Source organism: Salvelinus fontinalis, chromosome 6 (genome assembly GCF_029448725.1).
Source record: "Salvelinus fontinalis isolate EN_2023a chromosome 6, ASM2944872v1, whole genome shotgun sequence".
NCBI lineage: Eukaryota > Metazoa > Chordata > Actinopteri > Salmoniformes > Salmonidae > Salvelinus > Salvelinus fontinalis.
Genome location: NC_074670.1, coordinates 32,364,193 through 32,387,300, shown reverse-complemented (window position 1 = coordinate 32,387,300; position 23,108 = coordinate 32,364,193). Strand labels below are relative to the sequence as shown.

Below are 23,108 nucleotides of genomic sequence, written 5' to 3'. Positions count from 1 at the left end.
CTAATCCTACATGAATAGAAAGTGATAAAGGGATGAATGGAACTGAACGTATTAGCGGAGGATGGAAAGAAAAAGAGAAACTATAGAGGGAGTGAAGCAAAGAGAGATGTAGTCCTGATGAATATGCTTCGTATTAGTTTGGGGCTCCATCATTAGCTGCTCAATCTAATGTAACATCAGGGCCCGTAGATTAGGAGTGAACGGCGTTAGTGGCTTATTGCAAACAGGATGCATGCGTTGGAATATTTGTATTCTGTACAGGCTTCCTTCTTTTCACTCTGTCATTTAGGTTAGTTTTTATGGAGTAACAACGTTGTTGATCCATCCTCAGTTTACTCCTATCACAGCTATTAAACTCTGTAACTGTTTTAAAGTCACTATTGGCCTCATGGTCAAATCACTGAGTGGTTTCCTTCCTCTCCGGCAACTGAGTTAGGAAGGACGCCTATATCTTTGCAGTGTATTGACGCGTCATCCAAAGTGTAATTAATAACTTCACCATGCTCAAAGGGATATTCAATGTCTGTTTTTGTTTTTTTTCATCTACCAATAGGTGCCCTTCTTTGTGAGGCATTGGAAAACATCCCTGGTCTTTGTGGTTGAATTTGTGTTTGAAATTCCCTGCCTGACTTAGGGACCTCACCGATAATTGTATGTGTATGGTACAGAGATGAGGTAGTCATTCAAAAATCATGTCAAATACTATTATTGCACACAGAGTGAGTCCATGCAACGTATTATGTGACATGTTAAGCAAATTTGACTCCTTAAGTTATTTAGGCTTCCACTTTGACATTATGGGATATTGTGTGTAGGCCAGAGACAAACAATTTCAATTTAATCCGTTTCAAATTCAGGCTGTAACACAACAAAATGTGGAAAAAGTCAAGGGGTGTGAATACTTTATGATGGCACTGTAAATTGGTACATTACACACTTTAGGAAACTTGCAAAAGTAATGATCAGCTTTTGCATTCAGTAACTGGCAAACAAATGTTCAATGCTTTCTCTATGCATTATTCATTGTACTCCTTGTATGAATGTGTTCGCATTGCTAATTACAAAGCATTTAGCTTGAGGTTCTTCAATGTGTTGAGGCCTTTTGGGAGCACATGCAGTATTCTATAAGTAGTCCCGGTATACTGTATGAAAGACCACATGCAGTATGCAATAAGTAGTCCCGATATACTGTATGAAAGACCACATGCAGTATTCTATAAGTAGTCCCGATATACTGTATGAAAGACCACATGCAATATGCTATAAGTAGTCCCGATAAACTGTATGAAAGACCACATGCAGTATTCTATAAGTAGTCCCGATATACTGTATGAAAGACCACATGCAGTATTCTATAAGTAGTCCCGATATACTGTATGAAAGACCACATGCAGTATGCTATAAGTAGTCCCGATATACTGTATGAAAGACCACATGCAGTATGCTATAAGTAGTCCCGATATACTGTATGAAAGACCACATGCAGTATGCTATAAGTAGTCCCGATATACTGTATGAAAGACCACATGCAGTATTCTATAAGTAGTCCCGATATACTGTATGAAAGACCACATGCAGTATTCTATAAGTAGTCCCGATATACTGTATGAAAGACCACATGCAATATGCTATAAGTAGTCCCGATATACTGTATGAAAGACCACATGCAGTATTCTATAAGTAGTCCCGATATACTGTATGAAAGACCACATGCAATATGCTATAAGTAGTCCCGATATACTGTATGAAAGACCACACGCAGTATTCTATAAGTAGTCCCGATATACTGTATGAAAGACCACATGCAGTATTCTATAAGTAGTCCCGATATACTGTATGAAAGACCACATGCAGTATGCTATAAGTAGTCCCGATATACTGTATGAAAGACCACATGCAGTATGCTATAAGTAGTCCCGATATACTGTATGAAAGACCACATGGGACACACTACATATACAACAGAGGACTTCTAAGACTTTCAAGTCAGCCCATAGGCAACATATTAATTGTGCTGTACTGAATTCCCTTGGTGTTTGTGTGTTGTGTGTGTGTGTGTGTGTGTGTGTGTGTGTGTGTGTGTGTGTGTGTGTGTGTGTGTGTGTGTGTGTGTGTTTGAGGAAATTAGAGCTCTAGTACTTGTACATCAGTGTACTACATTATGGGGCAAAATCGTTTCTCTCTGAGCTAAAATGAAATCCCTTGCTGTTTGGGTGTGTGTGTGCGTGTGTGTGTGTGTGTGTGTGCATGCGTGCGTGCGTGTATGTGTGTACAGTATGCGTTGTGTGTGTGTTTGTGTAGTTTCTGTACATATAAGTTCCTTTACTTATGTGGCTATAATTTATAATGGGGGAGTATCATTCCTCCCTGCCCATCTGCACTCAGGGTCCATGTTACCCATCTAACTGGAATTAGCTCTAGAAACAGTTAATTAAATTTGCCAGCAACTGTCTGCTTAGACAGGCGGGTTAATTGGAAGCAGGTGGCAGGCAGAGGTGCCAGAGAGATGTCTTTTTAGAATCCAAAAATTAAAAGTGTACAGTTGTCAAGCTGGCATTAATGATTCGGGAGACAGGCGCAGGAACGCGTAATTGTTTTTTAAAATTATACCCCAAATTACGGCGTGCCGTGTAAGGGCTCGGGGATGAAGACCAAACAAAGACGTAAGAAAAACACAGGGTTGGAACCCAAACAAAAGAGCGAGGAGTACCTCGAATAAATACACACGCGCACAATAACGCACAGGACGAGAGCCGTAATCATCTGCGCAATCCACAAGGGCACGAAAGCCCAAAACCCACAGCACAGGTACTCACACGCACATAGTAACAATAATCGGCAAGACCATGGAAACCAAAGGGCACATATATACAAATACTAATCAGTGGGAATAGGGGACAGGTGTGCGTGATGAAAGTTCCGGAAGGATCCGTGACAACAGTATCTTAACTATGTAGGGTGTGGGGGGTCTTGCATATGGGTATCCCGATAAAATAGCACAGGTCAGACTTGAACACGTTATCTAATTTGTGGCTCCAAGATGAGGCCGCAAATTTCAAACATTTCAAACGCAAACAGAGGTATAAAATATACACCACCTTCTTATTGCAATGTAATCCAGCTAAATGTGTTGGTAAGGTCTCATACAGTATGTGTTTATAATAGGATACTGTAGCTAGGGAGTCATGGGGACTGGTAACTAGGCTCACCTGCCCAGGTTGATGACTCCACGTGGGATACCCGTTGGTGTGTTGAAGGCCGGTAGCAGCTTCTCCCCAAGCACCATCACTTTCCTCTTGAACATCTACAACAACACGGAAGGAGGGACACTTAGTAAACTCTCACAGGAACACACAAAGACAGAAGTACACACAACTGTGCAGAAACCAGCCCCAACCCCACAGAGGTACACACCACTCCCACATTACATCAACACAGGCATATTTTCATCTTGGCCCCTGTAAGAAAAACCTTTTTACTTCCAAGTACAGAATGTTTTCACCCAACAAAGAATCATCAAATAACTCTTTCTTCAGATGAAATAGGTTTCATGTAGAACCCTTTCATGTAGTGTACAGTCAAACACAGAGAGTAGAATTAAAGTGTAGCTCCAGCCCCAATACTTTCCAGATGGCTTCCCAGCCTCTCTCAACAAAGCTAATTATGTAGAACATAACAAACCCAGGGACAACGGAGAGACGGCGCTGCTCTGAGAAGGATTAAAAGCAATCTTATTGATGTAATCCACAGCAGTTCAATTAAACCTACACTCTCTCTGCTGCCTGCCTCTTGAAAGCAGGGCCAAGAGAGGGTGAAGCACTGTCTCAAAGTAAGATTAACAGGTCAGACAAATCGGCATTACCTGCAGAGACAGAGTAAGAAGGAGAGAGAAGTAGAGAGATAGAAGAGAGAGCGTTAAATAGTGAGAGAAAGACTCGGAGTGCTGGTGTTAGAATTGAGATGCAAGGCTGCTAACAGAGAGAACTAGAAAGAGAGAGAGAGAGAGAGAGATATTGGTTGTGTGTGTGTGTGTGTGTGTGTGTGTGTGTGTGTGTGTGTGTGTGTGTGTGTGTGTGTGTGTGTGTGTGTGTGTGTATGCATACACGCGTGTATCGGACCGTTGGTGTGTGTGTGTGTGTTAGGGTTGGGCGGTAGCCAGATTTCATAACGTACCATACCGGGGTATACAGTATTACTGACAGTGCACACAAAGGATGCTATTTCTTTCCAAGCGTAGAAAAAATAATATATATACACTACCAGTCAAAAGTTTGGACACACCTACTCTTTCAATGGTTTTTCTTTATTTTTATTATTTTCTACATTGTAGAATAAAAGTGAAGACATCAAAGCTATGAAATAACACATATGGAATCATGTAGTAACCAAAAAAGTGTTAAACTGTCACGATCGTGTACTGGAGAGAATGAGGACCAAGGCGCAGCTGGATATGAATACATCTTCTCTTTTTTTATTTAAAAGACGAAGATGAACACGACACGAAACACTTTAACAAAACTATACAAAACAACAAAACGACCGTGAAGCTACAAACGTTGTGCACAAACATACAGGCTACTAACGTTCTTACATAGACAATTACCCACAACCAATGAGAGCCTATGGCTACCCTAAATAAGGCTCCCAATCAGAGACAACCGAAATCAGCTGTCTCTAATTGGGAACTCATTCAGGCAACCATAGACTCTCCTAGACAACCAAACATACATAGACAACACTAGACACATGTACTCCACACAAACCCCTATACTATATCCAACACCAACAAAACAAAAACATTCCCCATGTCACACCCTGACCTAACTAAAATAATAAAGAAAACAAAGAATACTAAGGCCAGGGCGTGACATAACCCCCCCCTTGAGGCGCGAACTCCGGGCGCACCATACACAGTCTAGGGGAGGGTCTGGGTGGGCTTCCATCCACGGTGGTGGCTCCGGCTCTGGTCGCGGTCCCCACGTCACCACAGTACCTAACCACCCCCTAGGCTTCCTCCAAACGACCCCCCTCCACATTAACCCCATTGCACGAAGGGGCAGTTCCGGACTAAGGGGCAGTACCAGGGTAAGGGGCAGTACCAGGGTCAGGGGCAGTACCAGGGTCAGGGGCAGTACCAGGGTCAGGGGCAGTACCAGGGTCAGGGGCAGCACCAGGGTAAGGGGCAGCACCAGGGTAAGGGGCAGCACCAGGGTAAGGGGCAGCACCAGGGTAAGGGGCAGCTCCGCACTGAGGAATGGCAGCTCCGGACTGAGGAATGGCAGCTCCGGACTGAGGGACTGCAGCTCCGGACTGAGGGACGGCCCATGGCTGGCTGACAGATCTGGCTGCTCATGGCTGGCTGACGGATCTGGCTGCTCATGGCTGGCTGACGGATCTGGCTGCTCATGTCTGGCTGGCGGCTCTAGCGGCTCCTGTCTGGCTGGCGGCTCTAGCGGCTCCTGTCTGGCTGGCGGCTCAGTTGGCTCATGGCAGACGGGCGGCTTTGCAGGCTCATTGCAGACGGATGGCTCAGATGGCGCTGGGGAGACGGATGGCTCAGATGGCGCTTGGCAGACTCCTGCCGGCTGAGGCGCACTGTAGGCCTGGTGCGTGGTGCCGGGACTGGTGGCACCGGGCTGGGGACACGCATCTCAGGGCTAGTGCGGGGAGCAGCAACAGGACGCACAGGACTCTGGGGACACACAGGAGGCTTGGTGCGTGGTTTAGTCACTGGTGGTAAAGGGCTGGAGACACGCACCATATAGCTAGTGCGTGGAGGAGGCACTGGTGGTACTGGGTTGGGGCGGGGAGGTGGCGCCGGAAATACCGGACCGTGCAGGCGTACTGGCTCCCTTGAACGCCGAGCCTGCCCAACCTTACCTGGTTCTATGCTCCCCGTCGCCTGACCAGTGCGGGGAGGTGGAATAACCCGCACCGGCCTATGTAGGCGAACCGGGGACACCATGCGTAAGGCTGGTGCCATGTACGCCGGCCCGAGGAGACGCACTGGTGACCAGATGCGTTGGGCCGGCTTCATGACATACGGCTCAACGCTCAGTCTAGCCCGGCCGATACGTGGAGCTGAAATGTACCGAACCGGGCTATGCACGCGTACAGGAGACACCGTGCGCTCTACTGCGTAACACGGTGTCTGCCCGTACTCTCGCTCTCCACGGTAAGTACAGGGAGTAGGCGCAGGTTTCCTACCTGACTTCGCCACACTCCCTTTAAGGCCCCCCCCAAGAAATTTTTGGGTTGTACTCACGGGCTTCCAGCCTTGTCTCCGTGCTGCCTCCTCATATCGCCTCCTCTCGGCTTTAGCTGCCTCCAGCTCTTCACGAGGAAGGCGATATTCTCCCGGTTGAGCCCATGGCCCCTTACCATCCAGTATCTCCTCCCATGTCCATGAATCCTGTGTAGGTAGATCCTGTTGCCGCTTTCCAAGGCCAGGGCGTGATATATTCTATATTTGAGATTCTTCAAAGTAGCCACCCTTTGCCTTGATGACAGCTTTGCACACTTGGCATTCTCTCAACCAGCTTCATGAGGTAGTCACCTGGAACGCATTTCAATTAACAGGTGTGCCTTGTTAAAAGTTATTTGTGGAATTTCTTTCCTTCTTAATGCGTTTGAGCTAATCAGTTGTGTCGGGACAAGGTAGGGGTGGCAAGAAAGCTCAAATAAGCAAAGAGAAACAGTCCATCATTACAGTCCATCATTACTTTGAGACATGAAGGTCAGTCAATCCGGAAAACTACAAGAACTTTGAAAGTTTCTTCAAGTGCATTCGCAAAAAGTGCATTCAAGTGCATTCGCAGCCTGCCCTCCAGCCCATTTTTCTCCGTCTTCTCTTCACGCAAATGGCGGGGATCTGGGCCTCTTCCCGGGAAAGCAGTATGTCATTTACGTCGGGCTCATCGGACTCGTCAAAGGAGAAAAAGGATTCTGCCAGTTCATGGTGAGTACCTGCAGTTCTGATGTCCAGAAGTTATTTTCGGTCATAAGAGACGGTAGCAGCAACATTATGTACAAAATAAGTAAAAAATAAGTTACAAGCAACGCAAAGAAACGAATAAAAAAACACAACATGATCATTCATGAACAGTCTATATGAACAGTCAAATGCCACGGTGATCTAGACAGACTACCAAATCGAGGCAAAGGTTTCAAATCTCTGGATTAACTACCTAATGTTATCTAAATTTAATCATGAATAAATTGGATAAAATGTCTTTAAATAGAAAATTAGGTGAACTATCTTGTGCAAGTTTTAATTGACACAATACCAGTTAGCAAAGGTGTCAGCTAGAGATGACGTGCGGGGATTTGTAGTCTTGCGTGATGTCTACTTTGATGCTAATCAGCATTTTCGAATCAGAGTAAATAGAGCTGAATATATACGTCACACCAGGGTAAGCCTATATGAAACACAGGCCTTATTTTTAGTGTGTCTAAAATTCCCTGTGGGAAAAATTAATGGTGGAAAAACGAATGGAACCATTTCCCTGTTTGACCGCTAGGTTTTACAAGTATTATGACACCTCCACTGTGGGGCTCTATACCGCCCAAGCCTAGTGTGTGTGTGTGTTTGCAAAGTGTCACAGTGCTCTTTGGCAGTCTCTCCGTCTCACTGCGTGGTGACTCAGCTAAAGAAAAGAGTGAGTGAGAAGGAGAGGAGGCGGAAGCTGGTAGAGCTAAGTGTTCATATAAGGGTGTAACCCAAATGGCACCCTATTTCCTATATTAGTGCACTACCTTTGACCAGGGCCCTGGAAAATAGGGTGCCACTTGGGACGCATCAATAAATGCATGTCAGAGTAACTAGCCATTAGAATTATGATGACCAATAATGTCAATATGAGTTGCCCGTGCCCTTGTCCTACAGTAAGTGAATGATACAATGTCTCTCCTGCCTCTGGCACTCGAACTGCTAGCTCCCACTGCAGCTGAGAGCCGAGAAATGCTCGTTATTTCCATCATCTGAGGATGCGCCTGGACACGGTCTGTCTGGGCCTTGATTCACCCTTTCTGGGTCTTTGTTTTTGTGACCAGGAGGCAGAGTGGGCTACAGAGAGATGTACTGGCACATGACTGATTTGGACACATTATGTGCATGGATACACATGTTTGACTCAGATGTATGTTCTCATGTGTCTGTGCAGATACACACGCACACAATGATCATTGTTATCGGTAACACGCGCACGCACAAACAAATCCTTCCACCTACTTACCCACCCATGCCCTTGACAAATGACCATTTACTGCCAGCTGCTACAAGATCATATTTACAATCCAATTACCTATAGTTCTCTGCATGTTACTCTAAAGCACAGTCCACACTAGTTCAAATGACTCAGATTCACAGGACATTGACACCACACAGAGACATACAAATCCCAGTGAGGTCACAGTGGCCCGAGTAGTCATCGCTCCATCTAGCAGCTGGGGGCCCAGTCCTTTGCTGGCCCACTAGCCCTCCAGAACTCCCATAATTCCCTTCCCTCTCAGCGTACTGGAAGGGCCTGGGAGACCCAGGGTGAATTTACACACAGAGGAAGCTCATTAATCCATACTGTAGGATCCACGGCAAAGATGAGTGTGTGTGCATGTGTGTGTGGTGGGAGCTGCAGATTGGCCCTCTGGTCCTCCAGCTCAATCTCTTATCATAGAGATTACAAATGGCCCTCTCCCCCATCCTTACTCAACCAACCTAGCAGTTCATGGGCATCATGTAAACACACACCCACAGTCATTTTAAAGCCTACGCACACCTACACACGTACACACGTACACACGTACACACACACGTACACACACACACACACACACACACACACACACACACACACACACACACACACACACACACACACACACACACACACACACACACACACACACACACACACACAGCCATATTAACACACATGCACACACATACTCACAAGAGTGCACAAACTCCAATTATATCACACTGTTATTAAGCCTTGTTTACGCACTTAGGAATTCCTTCTATATTAATTACAGCATGAGCCCTTTTGCGGGCAGCTGTGGTATGCTTTACCGTTGAGCACATGCAACGTTGCAGGCCCCCTTTCACATCTATCTAAATCTACCTCCCACTTCTACAGTGCAGAGCAAGACTTCAGCACAGCTCCAGCTCATCTGCATCTCACTCACGCCCTCCTCTCCTTCTTCTGCTTCGGCTCATTCATCCCCTCCCCCTCCTCTCGCCTGTAACTATTCCTCAGGTCGCTCCTGTAAATAAGAACGTGTTTTCAGTCAACTTACCTGGTAAAATAAGGGTAAGAAAAATGATACACTACGACAGAAGGGCCTTTAGAGACGGGCTACTGCTTCGTATGCAGCGCACGCTATCGTCCACCCATTCCTCCCAACCATCCCACGTGCATATCCCGGCGCTCGGCCACAATCCTTAAACCCACCCATCGGAAGACCAAACAAGGCCTCGGCACGGAGGCGCATTGATCCGTTGTAACAGGAGACGGCTCGCTTACTTCGCTTTCAGTTTGGAATTACCCCGTGGATGTTGGACACGACAGCCGCGAACTGAATGGCTTTTCTCTTTTAAGCACAAGAGACACGTAGCGGGCGACGCAGTCACCTCTCCCTGAGTTAACACTGTCAGGGACCAGTGGAGACAGACTGAGGGGTAGAACTCTGTATGTACGGCACCCTCAGTTACCATTCAAACTTCTCAATTGTGAGTCAAAGAAACACTTGACGTGTGAAAGTGGAAACGAGAGGCTGTTGCTCTTTTGGTGGAGTCGGCACGTGTTGGTTTTCGCTTCAGTGCTGTAGCTGTTGTCCCGACATTTTTGTTTTATCCCCACCCCAGTGGCTAGATTCTTGATTAAATAGCTGTCATAGCTGTCGCTTTCCTCATCCTCAGATGAGGTGAGGAGAGAAGGATCTTCTGACCAAAATGCGGAGTCAGGGAAATATGCCATCTTTATTTATTTACAACGATAACTGATGACACGAAAACAAACAAAACACTTTCAACAAACTACAAAATAAGAAAACGACGTACACGCAACCTGAACATAAACTTACATGGACAAACGTAAACTCACGAACAGGAACGGACATCGAAACGAACGAACAGCCAAACAGCTCCAAAAGTGAATACATCTAACATAACGAAGACATCACAGGAGACAATCACCCACAAACACACAGTGATAATGCCCTACCTAAATATGACTCTTGATTAGAGGAAAATGCAAACCACCTGCCTCTAATCAAGAGCCATACCAGGCAAACCGAAACCAACATAGAAACAGGTAACATAGACTGCCCACCCAAAACACATGCCCTGACCAAAAACACATAAAAACTAACATAAATAGGTCAGGACTGTTACAGTACCCCCCCCCCAAGGTGCGAACGCCGGGCGCACCAGCACAAAGTCCAGGGGAGGGTCCGGGTGGGCAGTTGACCACGGTGGTGGTTCCGGTTCCGGACGCTGTCCCCATACCACCATAGTCACTCCCCTCTTCTGTCTACCCCTACCACTGACCACCCAAACATTACCTTCCCCTAAATAATCAGCTAGCACCGGAACAAGGGGCAGCACCGGGACAAGGGGTAGCACCGGGACAAGGGGCAGCACAAAAACAAGGGGCAGCACCAGGATAAGGACCATCACTGGAATAAGGGGCAGCACCGGGACAAGGGGCAGCACCGGGACAAGGGGCAGCACCGGGACAAGGGGCAGCACCGGGACAAGGGGCAGCACCGGGACAAGGGGCAGCACCGGGACAAGGGGCAGCACCGGGACAAGGGGCAGCACCGGGACAAGGGGCAGCACCGGGACAAGGGGCAGCACCGGGACAAGGGGCAGCACCGGGACAAGGGGCAGCACCGGGACAAGGGGCAACACCGGGACAAGGGGCAGATCCCGGCTGAAGGACTCTGGCAGGTCCTGTTTGGACGGCTCTGGCAGGTCCATGCTGGCTGACGGCTCTCGACGCTCATGGCAGACTGACGGCTCTCTACGCTCATGGCAGGCTGACGGCTCTCGACGCTCATGGCAGGCTGACGGCTCTCGACGCTCATGGCAGGCTGACGGCTCTCGACGCTCATGGCAGGCTGACGGCTCTCGACGCTCATGGCAGGCTGACGGCTCTCGACGCTCATGGCAGGCTGACGGCTCACGACGCTCATGGCGCTCTGACGGCTCTGGCTGCTCATGGCTCTCTGACGGCTCTGGCTGCTCATGGCTCACTGACGGCTCTGGCTGCTCATGGCTCTTTGACGGCTCTGGCTGCTCATGGCTAGCTGACGGATCTGGCTGCTCATGGCTAGCTGACGGATCTGGCTGCTCATGGCTAGCTGACGGATCTGGCTGCTCATGGCTAGCTGACGGATCTGGCTGCTCATGGCTGGTTGGCGGCTCTGGCAGATCCTGTCTGGTTGGCGGCTCTGGCAGATCCTGTCTGGTTAGCGGCTCTGGCAGATCCTGTCTGGTTGGCGGCTCTGGCAGATCCTGTCTGGTTGGCGGCTCTGGCAGATCCTGTCTGGTTGGCGGCTCTGGCAGATCCTGTCTGGTTGGCGGCTCTGGCAGATCCTGTCTGGTTGGCGGCTCTGGCAGATCCTGTCTGGCTGACGGCTCTAGCGGCTCCTGTCTGGCTGATGGCTCTAGCGGCTCCTGTCTGGCTGACGGCTCTGTAGGCTCATGGCAGACGGGCGGCTTTGCAGGCTCATGGCAGACGGGCGGCTTTGCAGGCTCCTGGCAGACGGATGGCTCAGATGGCGCTGGGAAGACGGATGGCTCAGATGGCGCTGGGAAGACAGATGGCTCAGATGGCGCTGGGGAGACAGATGGCTCAGATGGCGCTGGGGAGACGGATGGCTCAGATGGCGCTGGGAAGACGGATGGCTCAGATGGCGCTGGGGAGACGGATGGCTCAGATGGCGCTGGGGAGACGGATGGCTCTGGCCGGATATGGCGCACTGTAGACCTGGTGCGTGGTGCCGGAACTGGAGGCACCGTGCTAATGATAAGCACCTTCCTACTAGTGCGGGGAGCAGAGACAGGGCACACTGAACTCTCAAAGCGTACTCTATACCTGGTGCGTGGTACCGGCACTGGTGGCACCTGGCTGAGGGCACGCACCTCAGGACTAGTACGGGGAGAAGTGACAGTGTGTACAGGACTTGGGAGACGCACAGGTGGCTTAGTGCGTGGGGCCGGAACTGGAGGCACCGAACTGGATACACGCACTATAAGGAGAGTGCGTGGAGGAGGAACAGGGCTCTGGAAATGCACTGGTAGCCTAGTGCGTAATATAGGCACTGTAGGTACTAGGCTGGGGCGGGGAGGTGGCGCCGGAAATACCGGACCGTGCAGGCGTACTGGCTCTCTTGAGCATTGAGCCTGCCCAACCTTACCTGGTTGAATGCTCCCGGTCGCCCTGCCAGTGCGGCGAGGTGGAATAGCCCGCACTGGGCTATGCAGGCGAACCGGGGAAACCATGCGTAAGGCAGGTGCCATGTATGCCGGCCCGAGGAGACGCACTGGAGACCAGACGCGTTGAGCCGGCCTCATGACACCTGGCTCAATGCCCAATCTAGCCCTACCAGTGCGGGGAGGTGGAATAACCCGCACTGGGCTATGCACACGTACAGGAGACACCGTGCGCTCTACTGCGTAACACGGTGTCTGCCCGTACTCCCGCTCTCCACGGTTAGCCTGGGAAGTGGGCGCAGGTCTCCTACCTGCCCTTGGCCCACAACCCCTTAGCCCCCCCCCAAGAAATTTTTGGGAGTTACTCACGGGCTTTTCGGGCTTCCGTGCAAGACGTGTCCCCTCATAATTCCGGTTACGAGCTTGAATCTCCGGCTTCCATCCACGTCTCCTAGCTGCCTCCTCATACCAGCGCTCCTGGGCTGTGGCTGCCTCACTCTTCTCACGAGAGCAGCGATTTCCTCCAGTTTGCGCCCAGGGTCCTCTACCAGACAGGATCTCCTCCCAAGTCCAAAAGTCCTTGTTGCTCCGTCGAGCATTTTTCCCATACCGCTTGGTCTCTGTATTTTGGTGGGTGATTCTGTCATAGCTGTCGCTTTCCTCATCCTCAGATGAGGTGAGGAGAGAAGGATCTTCTGACCAAAATGCGGAGTCAGGGAAATATGCCATCTTTATTTATTTACAACGATAACTGATGACACGAAAACAAACAAAACACTTTCAACAAACTACAAAATAAGAAAACGACGTACACGCAACCTGAACATAAACTTACATGGACAAACGTAAACTCACGAACAGGAACGGACATCGAAACGAACGAACAGCCAAACAGCTCCAAAAGTGAATACATCTAACATAACGAAGACATCACAGGAGACAATCACCCACAAACACACAGTGATAATGCCCTACCTAAATATGACTCTTGATTAGAGGAAAATGCAAACCACCTGCCTCTAATCAAGAGCCATACCAGGCAAACCGAAACCAACATAGAAACAGGTAACATAGACTGCCCACCCAAAACACATGCCCTGACCAAAAACACATAAAAACTAACATAAATAGGTCAGGACTGTTACAATAGCATACAGGTGTAAAAAGAACTGACATTGGCAAAAATGTACATACGACTTCTTGTACAACAGTTCTGTTTCAGTGGAATATAGACCAACCGGTAGCTCTATATCAGTGTCAATGGAACTCACAAAAACTCTCTGCACCTACCTAATGCAGTGTTTCTAGCTCCAGCCCAGTACCCCCAACATGAAACCTTTTTGTTGTAGTCCCAGACAAACTCCCCTAATTCAACTAACTGAGGACCTGATGATTAGTTGACAATTGAATCATGTGTGCTTATTTGGGGCTACAACAAAAATGTGTGCTGTCGGGGGGGTACTCAATGAATGGAGTTGGGAAACACTGGCCTAAGGATGCAGACTAGCGAACTGGGACCATTTGTGCAAAATATACGCATGTATTTCCAATGTCTTGCTGACTGTGGCTGAAAACAGCTTTTGCATGACAGGACAGAGAACAACTACAAACCGTTATCTGAGGCCTGATAATTCCAAGCTTGCCCTACGGCACTGGTCCATTATCGTTGTTTTACAACTCTAATTCTGAACCTCGTTGTGAACACTAAGCTAGAAAACATTGTATCAAGGGACAGGAGACGTGGCACCCATCTCCGCCTCCTCTCCTGCCTTGAGGACCCATTGAGCCGGACCAACGGCAGTCGGGCATGACGCACAACGGCTGTACAGCTCAGCAGCGCAGCCTCTGCGACGTGTCAGCAGCCTCTAACAACGTGCTGAGTCAACCAGGTGCGTCTCTCTCGCAATGTCGCCCACTCAATTAGAGAAATGTAACGCATTTCCAGGAGAACAAAGTCCCATCTAGTCCTGGTTGTCTTCAGAGCAGCAGAACTTGATAGTTGGAAGACAAAAAGGAAAGAGGAGTGGGTGGGAGGCGGGAATGTTGGGAACGGCATTATGTTATGCTCTTTGATGGTGAATTCTATTGGAGGAGAACGAAGTTATCTTCCTGTGTGATGCAATGTATTTTTTACCTATTTTATCCTCTGCCCTCGGAGCGACTACACGCGAAGTATGTAGCGTGTTTTGATTACTTCTCATTCAACCCTAACAGTAGGGAAGATCTGAAGGTATAGTACACTGCGAGAGAGTGTACACTACCAGTTGCGGTTGAAAAAAAGAGTTTGCTATAAGTCACCTCAGTTCCTTAAGTGATAGAAATAGCATTTAAATCCGGAAACGTTTTGGGTGACATTTGGAAAACGTCTTGATGGTGCCGTGTTTAAAAAAAACGCTGCTTTTTACGACCGCGGAAGAATGAATTATTCCTGTTCGCCAGCTGTGCGTGATGAAAACCCAAAACACCCTCTCTGACTTTCACAATCCCCCAATACCCCACCAGGACGAAAACATATCCTTTTTTTTTACCACTTTTCCTCTCCTCTCTCATCCCCTCATTCCTCCATCTGCGGTAGGCTTTTACTCAGGGTATCAGCTGACTCTAAAAGGCTGTAAAAAGGCTGAGGAGACCAAAGCTGTCCGCTCGGATGATTCACCCAGCCCAAACATCCTATAGGGCCGATCAGAATCCGACACACTATTTGTGCTTGACCTCTGTGTGATCTAATGTTTAGAAACTGCCCACGTCACCACAATGTAAAGGTGGCAGGTAGCCTAACGGTTAAGAGCGTATGACCAGTAACCCAAAGGTTGCTGGTTCAAATCCCCGAGCTGACTAGGGGAAAAATCTGTTGATGTCCCCTTGAGCAAAGCACTTAACGCTAATTGCTCCCGTAAGTTGCTCAGGATAAGAGCGTCTACTAAAATGTTGAAGTGGATGACAGCTGACAATCTCTTTCTTGAGAAATACACAAGTTCATCTGAGCTCTGCTAGTTGGAATTGCACAGCTGAGTAAGACCCTTGAGGCCAGGGTATAAGGAGAAGTGTCAGTACGTGGCGAACCACTGAATTGGAGCATGTACACCAGGGCTATGAGACATGTAGCTTGATTAGCTAGAAAGAAAATAGCCAGAGGGAAAGATACTGGCATGTGCTACCCATCTTCGAAACTCAACATTAGGCATCAGACGACATCCTGGGCAGAATTAGCACAGTGCTCTCAGCAGCCTTCTCTCATCTTACATGGTGAGAGAGAGAGAGAGAGAGAGAGAGAGAGAGAGAGAGAGAGAGAGAGAGAGAGAGAGAGAGAGAGAGAGAGAGAGAGAGAGAGACACACAAAGCACAGCACACATGGTTGAAAGCCTGCTGCTGGGTGCTAGCTGCCCGATATCTGGGTTGTAATACTACGGCGCTGCCCTGATAAGAACCTCATTTGCTCAGTATGATTTAACTGGAACAATCGGTCGATTCTTATAAGCAGCGGTCTGCCCTGGTTGGTTTTTGACTCTATCCCAGCGGTTTACATCATTATTAGCATCTGATGGTTTTACCATTGATTCTTATGGACAGTCTGGGAGCCTTGCAAATACTACTAGAGTCTTCAGAAGAGAAGCCACAGACCATCAGCTCGATTTACTAAGTGTTTGCACCAGGTGCAAAGAACGGCAAAAATAAAAAGCTTTGAACATGTATTTATTCACACTTTATCGCTAGATCTTATTCTTTCTACCAGCCGGTAACTTTTTGTTCTGTCCTCAATGTTCAATTCCCCCTTTTTTATTTTTTATATAGGTGCTGACTTTGCTTCACACTTAGTAAATCTCTGCCATGTGTCTTTGACTGATACACTACGACAAAGCCAGGAAAACAGAACGCGTCCTTTTATCCACGCTTCTTCTCACCCCCGTCCAAATATGAAACAGAGAGCCCTTCCGTCTCTGCCAGTTTCATGACACGAGACACACATTTCCTGCACATCGATTCCGTTCTCCATTTCAATACGGCTGACCGCAGGAGACGCGGAGGAGTGTGCAGGATAGGGAACTGGGAGGTCTCAGAGCAGGAGTTCCAATCTTTTGCCTTATTTGTCATGAGGAATACGATTACATGGACAGGAGGGACCTGAATCTAGATCAGCACTCCCACTACAGGTCGCTTCATGAATACAGGCCCTGGAATTGCATCGGAGCGTCAATGCTAGGAGGTTGAAGTTTTAGGCCGTAAGAGATGGAGCTATATACATTTGAGCTAGGTACTTGAGTTGGATCCAATCTATAAATGACCGACAGTATTGAACCACATTAGGATAATATGAACATACACTGGCTGGGTAGTTCCAGCGGAATGCTTCTGGGAAAGAATGGATAAGTGAAGCTGGTCTCCAAATCGTGATCATATCATACTTAGCTTTGAAGTAAAGCTAGTTTCTCTAAAGCGGTTATCATAGCTTGTAATGGGAATCCTGTATTTCCAAAGCATTTGGTCTACACCAAGGGACTGATTATTGCTCAAGGTGGTGTCGTCACTGACTCGATTCCCGTTTGGTTCGAATACAAAATGAAAAGTGCTTTAAAAAGTCCAGTTGTGAACATCCAAGATGTTGACAGTTATTTGCCGAACAGAGCAGAAGTAAAACCACATGTTCTTTACTTTAATGAGGTCTGCTGTAGCATTGATTAACACATGTTCCTTGAGCATGAGTGTCTGAACTGACGCAGGGGTATGTATCTCGAGCGACTGCTTACTAGCAGCATGAAAGGGGAAAGGGGGATACCTAGTCAGTTGTCCAACTGTATTCAACGGAAATGTGTCTTCCGTAATTTAGCCCAACCCCTCTGAATAAGAGAGGCGGGGGGGGGGGCTACCTTAATCGACATCCATGTCTTCGGCGCCCGGGGAACAGTGGGCTAACTGCCTTGCTCAGGGGCAGAACGACAGATTTTTAACTTGTCAGCTCGGGGATTCGTTTCAGCAACCTTCCGGTTACTGGCCCGACGCTCTAACCACTAGGTTACCTGCCTCCTCTAACCACTAGGTTACCTGCCTCCTCTAACCACTAGGTTACCTGCCTCCTCTAACCACTAGGTTACCTGCCTCCTCTAACCACTAGGTTACCTGCCTCCTCTAACCACTAGGTTACCTGCCGCCCCTCGAATCCCTCCATGCGTCTCCAATCGCCGTGACGTCGTCTGAACTAGAACACGATGTGTATAATTTATGCTGAGTGGCATCGCCTGAGACAGAGAGGCAGCTCTAAATAAGGTCATCAAATAAATAAGATATGAAGACTTCTCTGGGAAAGAAAACGGATATGTTTAAGAATTCCACACTGAACCCCAATGGAAAACAAACAAGCGGAAAGCAATCATCTGCTCTAAAATCCTCTGAACACTTTATATTATAACTTACAGTAAATTGCCCAATGTTATTCTCAGTAATGTTATTCTCGGTGACGGACATTATTCTCAGTAACGGAATCGCTGTGCCTGATGAACACGATTCCACGGTTCCACAAGTTCTACGGTTCCGCCACTCCGAGCCACATAGCGGAGGTAATCTAAATAGCTTCACAGTTTGTTGACAGGGTGTAATGCGGCTGTCATGCCTTGTTTTTGTTGCTCCGCCATGATGCAATTACAGATGTTTCGGTTGCAGCGTTATCCCGAGGAAGCCGACAGTGAGCTCTTTACGTTCCCTATGGTCTAATTACCTAGCCATGGTAGGCATACTGTGCCTATGAAAAGATGCCAGGCTAAAGAACTTAACAGTCTCTGGAGGGGGATTGGAGAGTTTAAGGGGACAGACGCTTCAACTGTTTGAAGCTTGCGGAGATGATCAATCATCACTAAGAGTAGATATAGTATTGTAGATGTAGATTGAGCTCAGTTATAGCCTCAGCCACCAAGTGGCACTGTATACCGCCTTATGTCTTGTGTCTTGAGAAGGGCGGTTTGAAAGTGAGTGTTAGTTACAATGCTGACTGTTACCATGCTTGCGTTCCCCACCAATATGGACACGTAACAGTTAAATGTGTTTGAATTCCCATATCGGTTTATGTGTGTATAATAGTTTTGGCGGTTGCAGGAATGAAGACTAAATCACTTTTTTTTTTACTACTACACCTCAACTACACCTGAAAGGAATGTGTTATTTCTCCTGAAGTGAGCCAGCAGTCACATCGAATCAACTCCTACCATCCACGCGAAGGTTCCTGGAGAACTCAAACTGAGTGTGTCACTATTTCACAGACAGGAGGTTATATCTATTCAGTTACCACAGTTACTAGTACCATGCTCTATCACCAGCCACCGACCGTTATATGAAGGTCTAACAATATCAGGACAACCGATGAATCCGTATCAGCCTGCGCGGTGACCTCCTTACATAAGATGAACCGTCACGCACCACCGGTCGCCCAGACTTCCGATCCATCAATAATACAACTGTGAGCTCCATCCATCCGCCGGCTGGGTCGTCTAGCTCGGCTCCATCGCTGTGGTTACAGTGGTGTTGGTAGGGGAACAGGGAGTGATAGTGCTGGGGGGGGTGGTGATGGGATGAGGAGCGTCCACAGCGGTTGGAGGATGTCAGGTTCATTTCTCTTTATGGATGTGACAGTTTCTCCACAGCCCTGACTGGAAGCAGGGGACACTGGGTAATGTCGGCTTGCTCCAGAGCCAGACGGAGATTGAAACTAACAGGTGTCCTCCTCCAAACCATGGGAGACGAGGAGACGAGTCACAGATAAGACACTTAAAATCTGGAGTGTCTCGTTAAAACTAAGCACGAACTAAAAGGCAAGGTGCACTAGACCTGCATGAAACTTTACAATAACACTTTCCTATTCCAAAGTTAGCAACAGCTCAATGACAAGGACAGAATACCGAACAATCGCCCCCAAAAAAAACATGTATTAACAACAGCATTTCTTTGGATTTCTGTAATGTTCCGAGTTTGCAAATAGGCTAACAGTCTAAGCCAGAGAAATGGTTATCCCTTTTGTATTTAAACACAATACCTGTACACAATGTTTCTGCATGACTACTTCGGCACATTGTAAACAGGGCAAAAAGAAAACCCGAGACCTGTTGATCATGCTGAATGAGTGTAGCCAGGGTGAGACAGAAGAACCAGGGGATTGAGTATGCTCCGTAATGAGACTGAGTAGAGCGGAGTGGTCCTGGTGCTGGTGGGAGGGTAGAGCCTGTTCTTGGACACAAAGCAGAAGAGGAGAGGAGAGGGGGAACAGAGGCGGCCTGGCCTGTCTAAGAGACCAAGCACAGGCAGATCAAATGTGATTCTCTCTGGAGCTTAGTGTCTCCCTGTGCCTGGACGACACTACGGCTGGTACAGAACCAGAGAGATACGACGGGGCTAATTTACAGTAGTACTGCCTGATGGCAGCTCTGGCTTCAAAGCACTGCCTCGTCAAAGCGGCAGGAGAGGATACGGTCACACTTATGACGGTGTGTGTGTGTGTCGGTGGGTGGTTGTTTGTTCGAATGAGAAGGTCTGACTATGTGTGCTTGTCCAAGATACATCACAGCATTAACTATGACTGTTCAAACTTTTCTTTGTGTATATAGTGTCCTCTATGAGAGTGCGTGACAGGCGCTGTAACAACAGGGTATACAGTCTGTGGCGGTCATCCACTTGATCCGAAGTGCTATATCTCTTGATTTATATATTCACGCCACTGAAGTGTGACGTGGTTGCCGTTAGCGCCAGTTTTGACTGCCAAACACTGTATGTAATCTACCCTCTAACTGTTGAGTGGGATCACTCACTCCCCATACACATTGAAACAGGCAACTTAACACACCGCTGGGGCTGCACGCCTCAGATAACAACCATTCAATCCCCTTAAAAGGCGTCCACTTCCACCCCCAAAAATGGCAAAGTGATCACTCTCAATAAACGCCATTTTCACAGCTCTTCAAAGAGAGTTGCAAACTGTGCCGCCACAATTACCACCTAAAACGACAGACAACGAGTAGGTTTCATCTGGCTGGTGGTTTATGCTATAACGTTTTGAAAGCTCTTGAAATGGATCCATCAAAACATACACATAACACAGCTATAGTTCTATTGTCATATTATACAGTTCTATTGTCATATTATACAGTCATAGATGACAAGAGCTGCGTTTTGCTTTTGCAACAAAAGCATTTAGCTGCACCTGGTTTAACATCTGCTAATCTGTGAACGGGACAAATAAACTTCGATTTTTGAATTCTTGGATGAGAAGAGCTGCATTGTCTTGGTCTGAGTGGGTGGGAACTCAGACAACGGCGCACCTGTCTGCTCGCATGGTGCAGGAAGCCATTAACAGTTGTCTTCCCCTAGCTATGAGAGTTGTGTGGACAGGCACAGATGGGGAGGAGAGAATGAGAACAAGAGGTGACGGAGAGTTTTTAACACACCGAAAGCATGCGCTCCTGTAAACTGCCATAGACACAGTAGGAGAACATCTGCGTGAACAGCTAACGGCCGGCGCGATTCCACAAAAAGACAAGAAAGGGAAGACACGGGTCATTTATGGCTCTATTACCCACGGTGTGGAACTGAAGTCTAAAAACACCAGACCTGATGTTAAACATTTACATGCACAGAATGCCTAGTGAAAATAATTACAACGGGTTCACTGCAGGTTGGAGACACGAGCATGCTGCAATCGGTTCCTTTTCCCTATCAGTGCAGCATCAGAACTTTGTATTTGACAGACCCCGTGACCTTGCTGCTTAGAGTGTTACATTAAGGTGTGTGCTCCATATCTGAATCTGATGACCATACTCTGTAACCCACTACTGGTTTTCTTTTCCAATAGCAGCCTGTCGTCTGCAGAGGTGACATGTGTTTTATCTCCACATTCTATATTACTAATAGAGACACCTGAAGGGCATTTGGGTGACATCTCGTTTGACATGCACCTGCTTTAGAGTCATGATGACATTAATAGCACATTCATAGCTCAATAATCTGTCTTCTTCACACAAAGGTAATCCGTAACAACAGACATGACTGTTGCTTAACTTCTTTGGGCTGCAGGGGCAGTATTGAGTAGCCTGGATAAAAGGTGCCCATTTCAAACGGCCTCGTACTCAATTCTTGCTCGTACAATATGCATATTATTATTACTATTGGATAGAAAACACTCTCTAGTTTCTAAAACCGTTTGAATTATATCTGTGAGTAAAACAGAACTCATTTTGCAGCAAACTTCCTGACAGGAAGTGGAAAATCTGAAATCGATGCTCTGTTCTAGGGCCTGCCTATAAATGTGCTTGATATGTATTAGTATACATGCACTTCATACGCCTTCCACTAGATGTCAATAGGGAGTAAGAGAAGAAATGGAGTGTATAACTTGATCTGAGGTCGAATAAGAGCTCTTGGCATGACGTGTCACCAATTTCCTGTTTTCAGGAAGGCGCGAGAAGTACCCGGGGATTGCCTTCTGAAAAGTTGTCGTTATAGACGGCTACTATCTCCGGCTTTGATTTTATTTGATAAATGTGACAATATCATCGTAAAGTATGTTTTTTCAATATAGTTTTTATTAGATTATTGAAATTTTTTCGGGACGTTAGGCGTGTTGCGTTGTCTGCGTTTGTTCACGAAGGAGAGCTTCTCGCCACTTTGCTAGCTTTCTGTGCTAATTGACTGGAGAAGAGGACATTCTAAAACGAAACAACGATTGTTCCCGACAAAGGACCCCTTGTACAACATTCTGATGGAAGATCATCAAAAGTAGGACCCATTTATGATGCTATTTCATATATCTGTCGGAACATGTTTACTAATAGTTTGCGCCCAGATTTTGGGCACTCTCTCGCTATAATGTAAGCTGGATGTCGTAATTAAGTAATTTTTTAGAATTCTAACGCGGCGATTGCATTAAGAACTAGTGTATCTATCATTTCCTATACAACATGTATTTTTTTGTAACGTTTATGAATAGTTATTTGGTCAGAATAGGTGAGTGTCATAAAAATATCCGGACATTCTGGGAAAAAGATGCTATGTTAACACAATGTATAACCCCTGATTTCAGCTCTAAATATGCACATTTTCGAACAAAACATAAGTGTATGTATAACCTGATGTTATAGGACTGTCATCTGATGAAGCTTATCAAGGTTAGTCAAAAATTATATATCTTTTGCTGGTTTGTTACGATCGCTAACTTTTGCTGCTGGTAAATGGCTTGTGTTTCTGGCTATTGTGGTAAGCTAATATAATGCTATATTGTGTTTTCGCTGTAAAACACTTAAGAAATCGAAAATATTGTCTGGATTCACAAGATGTTTGTCTTTCATTTGCTGTACACCATGTCTTTTTCAGAAATGTTTTATGATGAGTATTTAGGTATTTCACGTTGGTGTCTGTAATTACTCTGTCTGCTTCGGTGCTATTTGTGACGGTAGCTGTGATGGTAGCTGCAATATAAAACTGATTTATACCTCAAATATGCACATTTTTCGAACAAAACATAGATTTATTATATAACATGTTATAAGACTGTCATCTGATGAAGTTGTTTCTTGGTTAGTTTGGTTGGTTCTTGGTTAGTTAGGTTGATTTTGTGCATGCTACCTGTGCTGTGAAAAATGTCTGTCCTTTTTTTGTATTTGGTGGTGAGCTAACATAAATATACGTGGTGTTTTCGCTG

At 47.0% G+C, this 23,108-nt stretch overlaps 1 protein-coding gene across 1 annotated transcript in view; it reads right to left on the bottom strand.

Annotated features, from left to right (window-relative positions):
- The window catches only part of LOC129857694 (mannosyl-oligosaccharide 1,2-alpha-mannosidase IC-like), a 121,144-nt gene that overhangs the window by 21,276 nt on the left and 76,760 nt on the right, over positions 1-23,108 (bottom strand). The window contains exon 4 of the mRNA XM_055926189.1: positions 3,210-3,304. Coding sequence (XP_055782164.1) covers positions 3,210-3,304 — 95 coding nt within the window. The remainder of the gene's footprint in view (positions 1-3,209; positions 3,305-23,108) is intronic.